We start from the raw sequence: 18978 nt of genomic DNA, 5'->3' as shown, positions 1-18978 counted from the left end.
TCACTCATGTGAGATATACAGTATTGTAAGATATTTCTGCCACATAATAGAAAATGTTATCTGAAAATCAAACACATAAGGGTAATGTGTTTTATGGCTACCGGTTTAATAATGTCAGATTCTAAGGGGAAGAAAAATGTTAATCACTTGCAAACATTGGAACCCATTGAAGAATTTAGACCTGAAGCAGGTATTTAGTTCAAACTTTTGGAGTTAAGATTTCCTGATAAAAAAATTTATAACATTGTTTGAAAAAAATGTACCTGTAATAAGACTCATAGACTTTGTATATAAAATGTTAATAAATTCCTGGTTAAGTAAATTTTACTGCCATATTGCTATTGATTTGTACAATTCTTTATATAAATTATGGCTTTGTTTTCATATTCTTTTTTCTCAATAAAGAAAAGCCAAAATGAAAAACCAAAGATGATCAAGGAGAAAAAATATTTCACGTTTTAAAAAGTCATGATCGAGTAATGTGACAAATTTCTCCATTCATTTATCCACCTATTTGAGTTGGTTGCACAGTAATCCCAGAAACACAAAGTAAAATATCAAAGTTACACATATCTCTAATCTCTTTTTTTTATTGTAGTTGGACACAATATCTTTATTTTATTTATTTATTTTTATGTGGTGCTGAGGATTGAACCCAGGGCCTTGCACATGCTAGGTGAGTTCTCTACTGCTGAGCCACAACCCCAGCCCCACATCTCTAATCTTTATTGTTCACAAAAATAATGACTTGAAACCTATATTTACTGTTAATGATATAAGCATGTTATTGTGTGTAAGATAAAAGGTCCAGTGATAGCTTTCAAAGAATAATCCTTATTGGTTTGTTTATTTTGTCATCAGGAATTAAACCAAGGGGTGCTTCACCATTGAGCAATATCCTGATTTTTTTTAATTTTCTATTTTTGAGACATGGTCTTTCTAAGTTATTTAGGGCCTCACTAAGTTGCTGATGGTGGCCTTGAACTTGCCTCAGGCTCAAAAACTGCTATGTCAAAGAATAATCTTAAATAGATACAAATTATCATTGAAGAGCTACCATTGTAAAATAACTTTAGCTAATGTAATTTCTGTGAAATACCATTTATTTTTCATTGAGTTGAAATCATTCTAAAAACCTGCAGTGACACAGCATTCTATTTCTTGTCTGTATGAAACTGTAACCACAAATTCCACAGTAACATACAATGATACTGTGTCAATAAACATTAAAATAAAGAATATTAAGTAAACCAAGAAATTCAGCTAGTGAATAAATAAGAATAAAAGCATGAACTGTAGAAATACTTTTCATTAATGAGCTCTTCAAAGAGTACAGTTTAATAACCTACAAAATCAGGGCACTGAATGGGGTTGGCTGCAGAGTTACTTTAGAAACTGTAATCCTGTAAACCTAAACGTTTTAGGACTGGCTGGGGTATAAAGATGGTATGAATTGGCATTACTATTCAGGAAATCATAGCTCCAGTGGAACTTTAAAAATGCTAAAATGTTGTTTTTTTTTCTGGAGGTGAAATTCCTCCATAGCATTATGAAAAATGAACCTTCTTTTGAGTGCAGGTCAAGGAAATTGGTAATGATATCATGTCATCAAAAGCACCCCCTTAGCTTCTTAGCTTCCTCAAAGTGGAGCCAGGCTAGACGGGAGTACCCTCGTCACACTCGAACTTCCAAATTACACGCACTCATCACTATCAGTGAGCTGTGCATGTCAATCACCTCAGTTGGACTTTATCTCAATATTATGCTATAAGTGACTATTTAAAAAATGTATTTAGCTGCACCTCCGCTGATGAGTCATTTCAGTGGAAAAACAGTCTGGTGAGCATGCTCCCTTTATGAAAACTGAAATTATCTAGCATGTCCCCTTGTACCTGTGTCTCACCAGGCTCTCACCTGGCTAGTACAGCACAGTCCGGGAGATCAGGGGACAGGGCAGGATCCGCCACCAGCAGAATGCTTTCAAGTTGATAGTGAAGGCTGGAGACCCCTCAGAGAAGAACAACCCAGCCAAGTCTTCTTTATTAGATGGATCAGGGTCTGAACAAATAAGACATGGTTATCATTTCTCAGTTGCCAAAATTTCATACTAAACCTGCGGTACATGATGTCATGCAAAAGGTCTCCAAACTAGTAAGGAGGGTTCAGGATGCTACACCTGAACTTGAGGTCTGGGGGGAATGGGAGTGTGGAAAGGAAAGAGACAAGCTCTTTGTACCCTACAACGTGATCTTGGACACTTTGGTGGACAGATTCCAGCATGAAAAAGAGACCAGTATCTTTTTTCTGAAACCTGAAGTGGTCATGCCTACCTTTTAGGGTGCAGATAAGGTGTAAATAACAGGATTCATCACTGTCACTTAGCACTCCATGTCCACCCCCCCCACACACACACACATACAGGAGAGAGCAGAACTTGGTTTGTCATTGTCACCTAGGTGATATTTTTAAACCATAGCTCAAGTTTACCATCATTATCATCGCTATCATTTTCTTCTAGAAATAGTTTTAAAATTTGATCACTTGGAAAGTGAGACTGAGCTTACTTCAAGCAAGTGACTCAGGAAATATGGATAAAGTGGGCTGCATGATGTATTTTTTTTTGGCCCAACTTGAGCTGGGAGAGTAAGAAGATCATTATGAAGAAATAGCTGGTTTGTTGGGGGGAGACAAAGCCCTCACCAGCAAGGTGACTGTGCTGTGTTCAGGCATTCTCTGAAATAAATGACACACAGTGTGCAGTCCTAAAAACCTGGGATACAGTTGAGCAAATTAATGGAAATTCTATTTATGAGAACAGGGTAAGAGTCTTACAAAATGCTTGGTGAATTGAAAGATTTGTCACCATAGCTTGTGTTCAGAATCTTGACATAAACCATATTTTAAAATAAATTTTCAGAAATTTTAGGAGAAGAAGAGAATGTTTATATATATATAATATATAATAATATATATAATATATAATAATATATATAATATATTATATATAATATAATATATTATATATATTATATAATATATATAATATTTATATATAATATATATAATATATTATATATAATATATAATATATAATATATATAATATATAATATATATTTATACATTATATATATAATATATATAATATATATAATATATATAATATATATAATATATATTATATTATATATATATATATATATTTTTTTTTTTTTTTGAACAAATGGGGACTGAGCAGAGCCCTGCCAACCTGGTAATCCTAGGAAAATCTTCCAAATCCCAAAATCTAAATTTAAGGACAGAAATATTCTTTTCCCAAGTTCTAGGAATTTGTATTGCTGGGTGTTTTGTAGCCACAAATGGGAAAAAAAAACACCATCTTTACTTTTTAAATATTTAATGTACTTGCAAACTCAACATCCTGCACCTGTAATTTGAAATTTCTTAAGTGGCTGAGCACAGGGCCAGGGCTCATAATATACATTGTGGCAAGAAATATTTCATGAGAAAATCCTAGGATACACTTGGCAGTAATGTGGGGTAACCCTCTACCAGATGAGGTTTTAAACATAGGAGATTTCCTTATAAAGACTTTAAAACATAGAACAATAAATTAATTGTTTTAATTTTTGCTAATATTTTTAAAATTAATTGTTCTAAAACATTAAAACAATTAAACAGAACACAGAAGTCACTTATATCAACAGTAGTTTTTTTTGAGCTGTAATAATGACAGAAACAGAACCTATGTATATTTATCAAAAAATATGAAATTAAAACATGTCACCTACCTGGTCAAACACGTTGAATAAGTAATGTTTAAAATCGGAACATAATATTTCATAGGGAGCTTGCATATTAATGGAGCTAGTCAGTAACTATAGTCTTGTTCATGAAAACCTAAAACTTATTGATGTCCCTATGCAAAAATCGGAGACATCTTTTATCAGTCTGTAAAGTCATGAGTAGGCTGGGAAAGAAATGTTTTCATTTTGCCATACAGGGCACGTCCTCTCACCTTAGAGGGACTCATAAAGGCTCAGGTCTCTTGTGCAGATACCAACTACCTCACCAATAAGCCCAAACTTCCTCCTCCCATAGCCTTTCTAGGACCCCCCCCCTGCCTACTGGTTCTGCATCTTACCCAGATGGAGGTGATGGGAAGACTCAGTTCGCCTGAGAAGAACCTGAGATGGTTTAGGGAAGAGAGGCCTTAAACCCATATCTCTGCAGGGCCTTAATTTTTCTGTCTGTAAGAAAGTGACAATGTCTCACTGGAGAGCATCAAACCATCAGGACTCCAATGGGACATTTCACCTGCCCCTCCATTTGACTTTGTGCTCAGGTGAATAACAGCTCTCTAGGGAGAACTGGGCTCCCTACTTTTCTCTTAAGTAAATTGACGTGTGTATTGGGGGGTCACAGATATCACAATCATTCAGAAAGTATCAACTTCTTACATTGTAATATGGGCCAAATTTGTCTAAAATCACCTAACATTTTTTTAGGGCACTTTCTGGTCTGAGATCTTCCTGGCAACCCTGTGAGTTGCCAATGGCTGGGTGTCTCAGATACCATGTATGATGGGCATCTTCTCCCTCAGCCCCTTCTTACTTGGAGGACCTGGTTTCTGGGGAGTGTTGGCTCTGCTCTCCATTTTTCAAAGTCCGAGGATCTGGGTTCAAGGTGTGAGTGAAAATTAAATTGGAATTGAAACATGTTGAAGTAAATATCAAGAGTGCAGGTGAAGCTGCAGTGGGGGTAAAGGTATTCACAGGCAGGTGAGGCTGGGGAAGTGACGCTTGTTTCACTTATTCAAATGCAATTGAGCTTCATTTCTTTTATTGACTTAACCAACAAAATCACTTGAAAGTGGCTTATTTGGAAGTACAATATTTTCTTAACCATTACTTTCCTCAAGTACAATTTTATTCCTTCCAATTTATTTTTTTTCCAATTTATAGTGATCATGAATAAAACTTCTATGAATGCTTGTGTACATTTGAGGGGTAAAGCACAGATTGTGATTGTTGGATCATGTGTGTGACTCTCTGTGAAGGATAAGATATTGTAATGCTCTTTTCAAATAGCCTGTATCATTTGGCATCTGATAAAATGATACAGGCTATTTGAAAATAACATTACAATATCTTCAATAAACCTAGTATTCCTGTTTAAATAAGAAAGAAATTGGCATTATTAATCACTCTTTTTCCTGATTTAAAAGACTTTTATGAGTTCATATTTTCATGGTATGAACTGTTGTCAAGGTTAGTAATTTTCCAGGTTCTGCTTAAATCTGGTATTTTTTCCTAATTTAAAACACTTCATTCAGATAGTTACCCTAAAGGAATGATTTAAGACAACACTGAGATAGATGAGGTGCCCAGACTGAACTCATACCAGAACTTCAATTACTTCTTCATCCAAAAGTGGGAGTGATGGGGGACTTCAGAGAATCATCATCAAATGACTGTTTGGGACAGGTTTTTATTTATGTTTTATTTTTGGTATCAGCCATTGAACTCAGGATTCTTAACCATTGAGCCACATCCCCAGACATTTTTATATTTTACTCAGAGACACCATCTTACTGATTTGCTTAGGGCCACACTGAGTTGCTGAACTTGATTCTGATCTTGAAATCCTCCTATGTCAGCCTCCCTAGCAAGCAGGATTACAGGCATGCACCACCATAACCAGGTGGTTTGGCACAGTTTTGCTGAAATGTTTTAGATTTTTTGGAAAAAATATTTTGACACTTTGATAGTCATTTCACTTTTCTTTGTAAATTCAGAGGATGTTTTTCTCCCAATTAGCTAAAAGTGATTGAAATGTTTTATGGTGAGTAAATACACAAAGACCAAATTTCTCATTTAACAATGTTTAAGAGTACAGTCAGCAGCATTAAGCACATTCAATTTTGTGGATATGTATAATCTCCACCATGTCCAGAATTTTTTCTTTTCCCTAAACGATCTCTATATCCATCAAATAACAATTTCCCTACTGAATCCCCTCCTCAGCTACTGGAAAATGTCATTAAATATTCTGTCTCTATAGATTACATTACCCAAAGTTCCACATTCTATGTGTGGATTTATATAATGATGATTGTTTTTTTTTTTTAAGAGAGAGGGGGGGCAAAGGGGAGAGAGAGAGAGAGAGAGAGAGATTTTCAATATTTATTTTTCAGCTTTCAGTGGACACAATATCTTTATTTTACTTTATGTGGTGCTAAGGATTGAACCCAGCACCCTGCACATGCCAGGAGAATGTGTTACTGCTTGAGCCACATCCCCAGCCCAATGATGATTCTTTTTAGAGTGACATTTTATTGGACATAATGTCTTCAACTTTCTTATTGTACCCTATGGTATATCCATACCACATTTTTATACATTCCTATGCATGTGGATTTCAGATTGTTTGCACCAATGCCTGCTATAAATAATGGTACCATAAACAAAGGTGTCCAAGTGACAGTTTTGAGTCCTTGCCAATATTATTTGTTATATTCATAATAGCACAATTGATAACTCAGAGGGAAGTTTATAATGAGAGATGTTTACAAGTTATTAGGCATCAGAGAGACTACAGATATGATTTACTTATTAAAAGCTACTCCAGTCTCATATATTTATAAATATAGGGACTAATGCAGATAATAAAATTGAGACCTCTCATGGGTCGATCTCACATTTTTAGTCAGAAATACAAAGTACTGCAAAGCACAGTGAAATTTTCCTGTAATTCCAGCAGATCAGGAAACGGAATCAGGAGGATCATGTGTTTAGGGAGCATCAACCAAAGCGAGGTGCTAAGCAACTCAGTGAAACCCTGTCTCTAAATAGAACACAAGATAGGGCTGAGGATGTGACTCAGTGTTTGATTGTTCCTGATTCAATCCTCAGAAGCTCCCCCACCCCCAAAAAATATAATGACTTTAGTTTATCTCAGAGGTGTGTGAAAAAATATCTAGCATGTATTTCTCATTCACAAGTTTCAAAGTAATCATATAAAAGCCCCCCTTGGTCTATTCATTCAAGACAGAAAGCAGACACACTATGACATGATGAAAGCTTGCCAAGTCATGTGATGGCTCATTATAAAAATTCATCCACCATGCAATGATCCAACATTTACTCTCCTTCCCCCATAAGAATTTCACAAAGTTAAGGCTGTGTTTTTTAGTACAGATGAAAACCAAAGTGCTAGTTTTGGCATACCCATTGACCTCCATCATCTGGATACAACCATAAACAGGGTCATTTTTCCACATGGTTCTTGAGGAGGAGAAAACACAGTCCAAAGAGTACATGAGCAAAATAATTCCCAGGAGAAGCAGGATGGCCCTCTCTTCTGGGGAGGCTTTTGGAGACAGGCTGGTGTGGTAAAGGTGCCAGCACTGCCTCTTAGGTCTATACAAGAGGGTCACCATGTAACCACTGGAGAGAGCCATGAGCCCTATAAGGAAGACATTCTATAATGTAGTGCATTTGGAAAACAAATGCCTGAGGAAGTAGCTCATAGGTAATGTAGTGCAGGAGTCATTGAGGAATATAAGAGTGTGTGTGAGGTCACAGTGGTGTGGTCAACAGTAGAGATTGAGAAGTGGGCACTAAAGGACATATAGAAGAACCACAGGAAGAGAAGGGATTTCAGGCTTCCGGTGGGGATTTAGGCTTGAACTTTGCCAAACAGGAGCTTGAGAAAAATAATGTATGTCCTAATCATATGGTCCATGTCACATTCTGTAATTTTGATCCAAAGTTCAAATTAGCCCATTCCTGACTCCATATGTTGTGATGCCTGAGATTCCGAGATGTTGGGAATTCTAGGTGGGCACCACCATCCTAGGCTACTTGCAATTTTCTTTATAATTTCAGAGAAAGTTTTCCTCACCCCTGATTATAAGGTAGTTGACACATTTTATTATTATTTAAGTACACAAAAGATGATATTTATCATTTATCATGATTAAGAATACTTGTCAGTGGCCTTAATCAAATTCAGGTGTGGGTGCATGGATTCTCTCTACCATCTCCCCAGTTTTTCTTATTCCTAAAATATCTCTAGATTCAATAAATAAAAATTTCCCAGGGCACACCTTCCTCAGCTGCACGAAAACGCCATACTTCTACATTCTGTGTTTATGAATTATACGACCCTAACTTCCATCTTTTACAGGTATATTTTATACAAATGTTGATTCTTTTGTGAGTGACAGTCACTTAACCGAATGATTTCAAGATTCATCCGTGGCTTCTTATATATCAGCATCACCTTCATATTTAATGCTGTTTAGTATTTAATGCAATATTCCATCTTTGCATATTATACTACTGAAGATTCCATCCTGCTGTGTGTAGATGTATACAGCTTTGATTCTTATGCCTATGCAAGAGGATCACCATGTACCCTCTTGACATAATAAATTCAAGAATCATCTGCGGCTTCCTGTGCATCAGAATCTTTCTTCTATTTACTGTTGAGTGGAACTCCATGATATATCTAGACCATATCTTCATACATTCATATGCTTGGGCATATGAGACTGTCTCTATCATTGACTATTATAAGTATGAGCAATGGTGTTTAAATAATAGTTGTTTTCCCTATATCCAGTTTTTTTTTGTTATATTCATAAAAGTTCAATAGATAGATGAGATGACAGTTTAGGATAAGGGATGTTTACACTCTATTAGGCATAAAAAAGATTTCTGAGACTCTTGATTTCTTAAAATCGCTGCAATCTCTCACATACATATAAATATAACCACTGATTCAGAAAAAAAAAGTGATATTTACTATCTAGGGTTCCTTTCACATATCAATCAGAAATATAAAGCTACTAGCTTTGTTCGAGCCATATGGACAATAATCTGTCATGTTTTTCTCACTTTCGTGCTTCAATGTAATCATTTTAAAAAACCACTTTATGCATTGATCCAACATAGAGAGCAAACTAACTATGCCATGATGTGTTGATGCACGGCAGTGTGGTGGCTCAGGTTGAGAACTGACCAATCATGCAATGATTTAATGTTGACTGTCCTTTCCCCACGAACATTTCAAAAAGGTAACATTGTGTCTTGCAGTGAAGATAATAACCAAAGGACTGATGGTGGCATAGCCATTGGACACCATGATCTGGACAGAACGGCACACAGGGTCATTGTTCCACATGGTTCTTGAAGAGGAGACAATGCAGTCCAAAGAGTACATGAGCATAAAAATTCCCATGAGCAGCAAGATGGCCCTGGTGGCCCTCTGTTCTGGGGAGGCTTTTGGAGACAGGCTGGTGCTGTGAAGGTGCTGGCACTGCCTCTTATGCCTATGCAAGAGGGTCACCATGTACCCACTAGAGAGGGCCATGAGCCCTATTATAAAGACATCCCGTAATGCACCCAGGACGGTAAACAAATGCCTGAGGAAGTAGCTCATGGGTAAAATAATGCAAGAGTCACTGAGGAATATAAGGCTCTGTGAGGTCACAGTGGAGTTGTCAACAGCAGAGATAGAGAAGTGGGCACTGAATGACATATAGAAGACCCACAGGAAGAGAAGAGACTTCAGGCTGTCCTGTGGGGACTTAGGCTTGAACTTTGCCAAGCAGGAGCTTCTGGGGCTGAGGGTTATGGCCTGCAAGACACTCAGCAGGCAGGTGGCAGAAATGGACAGGCCCCTCATCAACCTGTACAAGTAGGCAACTGATTTACATGTGACATCATCCCAAAGCCCCACCTGAGATGTAAAAGTGTCTGCAGCTATGAACCCCATGGTGAGCAGCATCAGGAGGTGGGCTAGGGCCAAGAGACTGATGATCATGTTCGTGTTTTTGAGCCTCTTGTCACACAGGAACTTGATGACATGGAACAGAAGGAGGATGGTGTTGGCCAAGATTCCAATTCCAACTTCAGAGTAAAAGGTGCTTCTTAAGTTAATAACACCATGCACCATGTGGGTTTTTTTTCATCTTTTGGGGTAAGGAATCATGGAGTACATGTCTTAGGAGAAAAGTAAAAAATTGCATTATCACAAATATTAAATTTAATCCTTCTCAGCCAACACTGGTACCAGGAGGAATAGATGTTGGCCCATCCCAATGACCCCTTTCCCCTCTAACTGAAGCTTTGCTGACACACCCTGGAAACCATTCTTTCCTCTCTCTCTTCCCATCATTTCTCAGTCATGGCTGGATTACATTTTATGCAAAGTATGAAGTGATTTCCTGTGCATTAAAAATGATCACATCTGTCATATATTTCTCATTCACAAGCTCCAATGTTATAGAAAATCTTTCCCTGATGCAACCTTGAATTTTTCTTGGTGATATCTGACTAAAAGGGTGAACTACGTGTCTTTCCTGTAGTAAGGACTATGTACTTTTGGTTCAATTGAAATGATAGAGGTTTAATTAGAAAAAAAAACCCTCCTAAGCAAAGAGCCTCAATGTCTTAGGCCATGCATATTAATGTTAGTTTCCTGTTACCTTTATTCTGGTTTGTTCATGAACACATGTAATTTTGTTCATATATTCACAGAGAAAATTCTAAGTATTGCAACCTCTAAAGTTAGGTGGCTTGAATATACCTATATAATCATCCACTTAAAAGATAAGTATTCAACTTTGAGAAGCCCATGAACCTGGGCTCTGGACTCATCTATAAGCTGAACAAAACTTCATCATGTCTGTACCCGAGATACTGTGCAAAAAACAGGATGGAGCACGTTTTCCATACAGGGAAGGATTGCTGTGCAGAAAGATCTCTTTGGAATTCTTCAATTTTTTAGACTTCTACAGATCCTCACTCATAGAAATCTCCTAATAGTTGATCATCTCTAGCACCAACTCAGAGAGGCTAAGTGTTGGGAATCTCTGTTCAGAGAAAACTGAGTGGATTTTAGGACGATTTGATTCCCCTACACAGCTACCTATGTAAATTATTTTTGTTATTAAATCACAATTTGACCTATGTGAATCAAGACCAGTATCAAATACCAGCAGAAACACATTTCAATATTTCTCTACTTAAACATGGGTAGCCAGGCATGGTGGCACACTCCTGTAATCCAGCAGTTTGGGAGGCTGAGGTTACAGGATTGCAAATTCAGTGCCAAACTAAGCAATTGTGATGCACTTAGCAACTTAGTGAAATCCTGCCTATAAATAAAACGCAAAATAGGGCTAGGGATGGAGCTTGCATGGTCAGTGTCCCCTAGTTCAAGCCCCAGTACCAAATCAAAACCAAACAAAACAAAACCACACAACAACAACAACAACAACAAAAAACACCTTAAATATGTGGAATTATTGTGATAAACAGAACCATAATTAAGATAGATACATATTCACTCCACTTGAGGAATTTATTATGAAATTTATTATGAAAATTTGAAATATGTCTCTTGGAGTCCAAGTTTTCCATCTTCCTTCAAGAATGCAATGACATTTCTCCCGACTCAAAAAGTCCACAAATAAAATTGATACTTGGGTTTATTATATGATGCCTCCATACTAGATACATTTTCTACTGCTGAAATACATCTCCAGCTCTAATTCTAGAGAATTTTGAAATGATTTTCTGGCAGAATGTTTTCCTGGAAACAAATATATTTAATTGAATCCAAGCATCTTCTATAAGCAATTATTAAGATTTAATTTGTGTTTTCACATACTGAACCATAATAAAACCTGAATACAAAGTCTTAAGGCTAAATTAGTTCATGAGCTAATGGATGTAAAAGGCACTAAGGAAATTCCAGCTACTCAGGAGGCAGGGACAGGAGTTTGTCAAGTTCAAGGCCAGCTAGTAAATTAGTAAAACCCTGTCTCAAAATAATAAATTAAAATTTGGCTAGGGATGTACTTCATTGGTAAGGAGCCCTGGGTTCAATCCTTGGTACAAAAACCAAAAGTGCCAAGGAAAGCTGACATGTTAAAGATATGTTAACATTGGGTACCACGTGAGAATTCAGTGTGTAAGTAGAGTTTATTTTGAAACATTTAAATGCAGGGTTTTTTTTTTAAATTTAACCTTTAGCTGACATAATATCTGGACTTATGGAGTCTCATATTAGAAGTCAATACATGTATACATTGCTTGCTGAACACCTGGGGAAATTAACATTTTGATTTTCTTACATTGTATAATTTCTAAGTGTGAAGAGTCTCAAACCTCTCACATGTAATCACATGTAATCACCTGATGCAGACTCTGGTTACCATACTGAGCTATAGACATGAGAACTGATGACTGAAGCCCTGCAGCTATGTCCACATACCCTTCACCCCTCCTCTGAACCCTCCTTCCCCTGCCCCTTCCCAGATTCTGCTGAGCTGCACTACTATGTGGGCAACATGTTTACATTCTCTACATGAGTGAGAACAGGCAGTAATTGACTGAAAAGAAAATTCTATAAACCATTAGGAAAAAAAAGTTATTTTGAAATGTAGTGAACAGTAAAATGACAATTTCATTTTTTAATTTGGGATTATAGGAATGCACGACTGTGCCCAGCTTCTGTCCAAAGTTTAGATCACATACCGATTTATTAGTTTATCATATGCATCAGACACATATACCTTATTCACTTAAATATTGTAAAATATGTAAATATTCTAAAGGTAAGTATACAGCTATGTCTGTATTAATATCTCCTTTATATTATAAAGCATTTTGGTGATCAGGAGCCCTTCATAATACAAATTAAAATAAATCATCAGGCATGTCCTCTCCCAGCCATGAGTCCTTCCACTTAGCACAGAAGAGTATAGAGCCTCAGGGACGAGATGAGAACTTCCTACCTGCCTGCAGTGTGTTCAAGGGGCCTCCTCAACTAAGGATCTTAACACAGTGATGGTACTTGGAAACATACTGTTCAAAGCAAAAACAATCATTTTTTTTAACAAGAGAAATCAAACTATCCTAAGAAATACTGGACAGTCCACAAAGGAGGACATAAATCACAGGGAAAATAACATTAGTTGGGTATGGTGGTGCACATCTTTAATCCCCACAGCTTTGGAGTCTGAGGCAAGAGAATTGCATTATTGAGACTATCCTCAGCAACTTAGTGAGGACCTAAGCCTAATAGCAAGACCCTGTCTCTAAATAAAATGTTAAAAAGACTAGGGATATGGCTCAGTGGTTAACTAACCCTGGGTTCAAACTTTGGTACCAAAATAATAATAATAATAATAATAATAATAATAATAATAATAATAATAATACAATGATAATTATGATAATAATAACAGCAGCAAAGAAGCATAATTTGTTTTGTCTTTTCCATGTACTTAAACCTCCCCCTGCTCCCATCACCTACTGTATGTTAAATAAAGATGAACAATTGAGTTCTGGAAGGGGAACTGGTCCTGCTTCATGTGAGTTTGGGACTGAGGGGAAATTGGGCAGCAAGCTGTACTTTGCATCACAGTGCAGGCTGGGAAACTATGAAGAGCACTAGGGAGAATCCGCTTGCATATCAGCGAAGGCACAACCACTACCAGCCACGTGCTATGCTGGGTAAAAAGCCTCTTTGAAATATACAAGCTACAGGAATATGAAGGAGAAAATCCTGTAGAATATTTGGGTAAATGAGTAATGGCGATTCCTATAAAATCTGGTTGATGATCATTTATTGTTTCCATACATTGGAATGATTTCAGTAAAACTCAGGGTTCCCGTCTGCAACCGCACAATAACAATAGCTTGAAATCTGTCTTCAGGTTCAGTATAAGGAGAGTTACTTTTTTAACAGCAACAAGAAACTCCATAGGAGCTTCATCACATACACTAAGCTGTCCTTACTGGGAAATCCATCATACCTTCAGGAGGATCTGTTTCCCTGATGAGGTTAATAATGACCGAAGTCAAGTTCAATTTGCTTAAAGAGGAAGAAAATATGATAGGTTCACATTTGTTCTGTAACTGAATTTGCATGAAAATATGAACTTAAAAAATGAATGTGAGCACAGACACCTGAAGAGAATGAGGATCAAATTTTCCAAATATTCTGCCTAACAAAATGCCTATCAGACACAACCATTATGAGGAAAATGGAAGGAGGATTTTAAAATGAATAATAAAAAAAATATTAGATGAATGGAACATATATTCTTCCAGATAAACTATTGAAAATTATACTCCCAGACTTTGTGGAGCAAGGAAAAAGAAACCACTATCAGGTTCAATTGTCTTTTCATATGAAGGTGACACAGGAACACTGCCCTCTCACTCAGAATTGGCTACTAGGCAGAACACACAATGTGGAGAAGCACCATTCATTTTTAATTTGTGAGATAAAATGTAGGACAAAAAAGATTTCATGAGAAATTGCAACACATGTTTGTGGTAATATAAGGTTACCCCTGTTACTTTTGAGTTTATACAAAATCACTTTTTAAATTTCTCAATATTTAGAATGTCATATATCAATGAGCATTCCATTTTTTTTCAGGAAGATGAGAGAAGCAACGCTGAGCATACTTAATAAAGAGAATACAGGGAACATGATTACTTATCTGACTATTTGTATAGGACTAAATAACATAGAAAACAGTAGCTAGCATGGAAGGCATAGGCAGTTGTTCAGCTAAAATTAAATAGGAACCTGAAATAGTGGAATTTTCTTATGGAAAACAAGGAATGATTTTCTAAGTCTCAAAACTAAAGAAATGACACATCCTAGGAAGATTTCCTTAATTGCATCTCACAGAGCACAGAGTCTGGCTGAGTGCCATGTTTAATGCTGCATGGCTCTCCTAAAGCTACCAAAACTCTCACTAGGAGACCAAGTTTGCCCCTTCCTCCCTCATTCTAGAAGCCCATGTACTCACTGCCTACATCCGGGGAAACAGAGAAAAGCTTGGCTGGATGGATGCCGGCCACTTGGTGGACCTGAGAATAATCTGAACACCTTTAAGGAAAGGGTGAGCTCATCTCTCTGTAGCCTGTCATTTGAGTGTCTATAGTTAGATAACAGGATCCCTCTGGAGAGCACAGGATGAATGAATCCCCAGCGAAACCTTTTACTTGCCCCTTGATTGGATTCTGTCCTGGATAACAGCCACCTGGGGAGATGGATGCTCAAAATTTCCTCCAAGTTCCTTGGACAAAAAAAAAAAATATGTCTGAGATCCAAATTGTTTACTGAACCTTTTCTCTGGTGGCTTTTAAAATCCTATCTTTATTCAGTATGCTAGGCAATTGCACAATAGTGTGCCTCCGTGTGGTTCTTTTGTAATTTTGTACATTTGGTGTGTCTTTAAGTTTATTGTATTTGATTTTCCAGTTTGCTCTTCATGTTTGGGAAATCTGATATTATTTCATTGGAGAGATTGTACATTCCTTTGATTTGTATATCTGTGCTATCCTCTATTCCAATATTTTTTAGATTTGATCTTTTCATGATGTCCCATGATTTTGAAGATTCTGTTCATGGTTTCTTACCGTCTTTTTCATGTAGTCAACTATATTTTCAATATTATATATGTTCTCAGGGCTGGGGTTGTGGCTTAGTGGTAAAGTACTTGCCTACCACAGGTGAGGCCCTGGGTTCCATCCTCAGCACTACACAAAAATAAATAAGTAAAATAAAGGTATTGTATTTAACTACAACTAAAAAGTAAATATATAAAAAAAGATTATATATGTTGTCTACATTGTCTGAGGTTCAGTCTTACAGGTGACGTGGTCTGTGGGTGATGGTATCTATTGATTTTTTTATTTGGTTTATTGTTTTCTTCATTTCAAAAAAAATTTTTGCATCTCTATTTCTTGAAATAAACCTTTTACTATCTGTATTTTCTCTCTTATCTCTTTGTTGGTTTGATCCATTGTTGCCTGTATTTGTTCTCTTCTATTATTCTTTGCTTCACAGATCATTTTAATAATGTATATTTGGAACTTCTTCCCTGACATTTCATCTACTGTAATGTGAATGTATTCTGTTATTTTACCATCTTGGTTTATCTATGGCACTTTCTTCCCTTATTTTTTTTCATGTTGACTTTGTGTCTCCCTGTCTAGCAGTGGGGAATCCAAGGTATTAAAGTTTGTAAAATGCAGTCTTCTAGTGTCTCTGCAGGTCACCAATACCACACCTTTAAGGAGGAGATCCATGTTTACAGCACCCAATGCAAACAATATGCAGCCTTAAACCAAATAGCTTTTGTTTAGACAATTACAGTTTTGTCACAATAAACAGAAAAGATGTGTTCAATTAATGTCTAATTCTATATATATATAAATATATGAGAGAGAGAGAGAGAGAGAGAGAGAGAGAGAGAGAGAGAGCAGGTTTGCATAAGCATTTATAGTTTCTAATGGTGGGCAAAGGGGGTGGTGTATAATGTGGGGTTCATGAGGTAGGAGCTGAGAACATAGAGTTATTAGATCATAGGAAAAACAAAGAGGAATCAAGAGAAGTTTGCTAGAATGGATACCTCCAGTGTAACCAGACCTGCAGGGACCTTGGTGATAGTCTTGCAGGTCTGATTTGTGTGTAGTAGTTTTATACCCTGCTAATTTGCTTCATTAGTTTGAGTTCTGGAAGCTGTTGAGTGAAGTTTTTATTGGTCTTTAAAATGTGGAATGATGTCATCAGAAAATATGGGTAGTTTTAGCTTTTATTATTCTACTTAAATTTCTTTAGATTTTTTCTTGATTTTCTTTTTTTTAAAAAAAAAATTCTCCATTCATGAAGATGATGAATAATGTCTCAGGTTTCCAAAAGAATGGACTCTGCCTGAGCTTCAAGTATGTTTCATCGGACTTCTTTTACCTCAATCTCAACCTCCAGATGAACCATTGTTTTTTTCATATTTTTTATTGTGCACTTTCAAGTGATGCACAGTTCAAATTCTGAAATTTTCAGCATGGAAACAATAAAGAACATGAGCAGAAATGTCAGAAAACCAGGTGATACACTTGAGAATAGAATCAAGAGGAGGGTGTCAATCATACATTATAGAGAGAGGACCCTCGGAGACATGGGAGGCACTAATAATTATTACTCCCAGAATTCAGGCATCACACCATGAGAAATGGATACAAAGTGAGAGTAGTTGTGTTGTATAAATGATGGCTACACATTATTTTTATCAAGAGAACTTAGACTCTAATATTGAGCACCACTCTCTCCAGATAGCTTACTATCAAGATAAGATTCAAATTAAGGGGCAAGGGAAATGTTCCACTGTGGACTCCGTAGTCCTGTACCCTCAAGTGGGATCTTATCACCTTACTAGAGACACTAAAATTAGAGGATGTAGAGAGATGACCTAACAGCCCCTTTTGCTCAAAACTCTGCTGATTATTCTCAGGTGCAACAATTGCCCCACTTCTATGCAGATAAGTGCTAAGTTGGTGCATGGGGCTTCTAGGAGGAGGAGGTTGGGAAGGGAGAAACTGAGTCTCTTAGGTATTTTTTGTAGATTTAGAAGAGACACTCGACTCTGACCACTATATTCAACCCAGAAAACAGTGTCTGTAAAATGCAGTCAAGGAATTCTTTCTATGTTATTTCATCTGTTACATTTCAGACACAATATTAGTCAATGCTTTCTATAGAAAATGTCCATTTTATCAGCATTCTGTTACATTTTCATCAGCCAGATGTAGCAGCAATCAAGTTATGTATGCCAATCTATATCTTATGTTTAATATTTTATTTACATTTGTAAAAATAAGCAGAAAGTAAAAAGTTTTCCTGATGTTTTAGAGAGAGAGAGAGAGAGAGAGAGAGAGAGAGAGAGAGAGAGAGAGAGAGAACATTTTAATATTTATTTTTCAGGTTTTGGTGGACACAACATCTTTATTTTTTATAATTTTTATAATTTTTATAATTTTTATTTATCAAATCCAGCACCCTGTGCATGCCAGGTGAGGACTTGAGCCACATCTCCAGCCCCTCCTGATTTTTTTTTAAATACTGAGTATTGCTCCCCCCATCTTCCTGAACAAATAAATCTATTATTGATATGTGACTTCTAAATCTTGAGAAATTGAGATCCAACATGGCGGCGAGTACGGAGAGATCAAGTCTCTGACCTCTTCAGCTGTGTGGGCATAGGGAGTCGTAAACAGTCTAAATGCTGTTTGCTCAGGATCACTAGGCAATGCTGAGCTGACATGGATCTGGGGCGAACAGTCTGGGCCTCTCAGAACACACACTGAGCCCGTATTGGCTGAATTCAAGCTCCTGTTCGCCTGCTTCCCGCAGAAAAACAGCTGTAACTCAGCAATAATCCATCCGGCTGAAACAACTCGTCAGCCCTTCTGATCCTGCAGAGGTAAATGCCAACCGAGCCTTCATAGGTAGTGGCCACAGGTTTGAAATTGGGCTTGAGAGAGACAGTAAGAACCCACCCATTGCATTGGTCACCCGGCAAAGAGAAACGAACTATCACCATTTGCATGAGATACCATTATGGCAGAGAACTGACGTCACCAGACTGCGGTGGAGGAGATAACTTCATTGAAACCTGCAGCTACAGGTGTGTAATTCCCTAGCCTTCCATCTCCACACATGAAGGAAACCTTAAGGGCTCCTGCCAGCTCTCCTGTAAGGGCCCCTCCCAGCTCTCCGATGAGCTCGATAGCCAGACCGAGGAAATCAGAAGTGGCACAGGACCCGTGGAACGGGACTCGTGGTGCAGAACTCCCGGCTATCGCTCCCACCAGTGCTGACAACTGAGGTCTCTTGCACCAGCTACCGAGGGCGTGGCTACCAGAGGGCAAGTAAAATTTGCTGAGGATTCTCAGCCCCAAGCTCTACAAACTTAGGGTCTGAGGGAATGGCAAACAGGGAGAGTGTTCCCAGTCGTTCATAAAAACAGGGCTCCCGGGAGCAGCAGACCTAGCGTGTAGCCAGTATTGTGGTGAGTGGCACTGGTGAGAGGGGCCTGGCTAGAGGAAAATTGGGGAAGTGACTTGACACAAGAGGAAGCCCTAGGCACTCAGGATTGGAG

General features: G+C 37.4%; 1 protein-coding gene across 1 annotated transcript; it reads right to left on the bottom strand.

The window, feature by feature from the left end:
- Nucleotides 1–9041: 9041 nt before the first annotated feature.
- Nucleotides 9042–9962, bottom strand: LOC144371250 (vomeronasal type-1 receptor 90-like). The gene has a single exon (XM_078033659.1). The coding sequence runs from the start codon at nt 9960–9962 to the stop codon at nt 9042–9044; it is 921 nt and encodes a 306-aa protein (XP_077889785.1).
- Between the last annotated feature and the right edge of the window lie 9016 nt (nt 9963–18978).

The sequence above is a fragment of the Ictidomys tridecemlineatus genome, chromosome 16, assembly GCF_052094955.1.
Source record: "Ictidomys tridecemlineatus isolate mIctTri1 chromosome 16, mIctTri1.hap1, whole genome shotgun sequence".
In the NCBI taxonomy this organism is placed as follows: domain Eukaryota; kingdom Metazoa; phylum Chordata; class Mammalia; order Rodentia; family Sciuridae; genus Ictidomys; species Ictidomys tridecemlineatus.
The sequence above is the reverse complement of the archived record's forward strand: the minus strand, read 5'-3'. Positions and strand labels throughout refer to the sequence as shown.

Excerpts from the sequence above, each read along its gene's own strand:
- LOC144371250 (XM_078033659.1), bottom strand. The coding sequence starts at position 9,962 with ATGGTGCATGGTGTTATTAACTTAAGAAGCACCTTTTACTCTGAAGTT.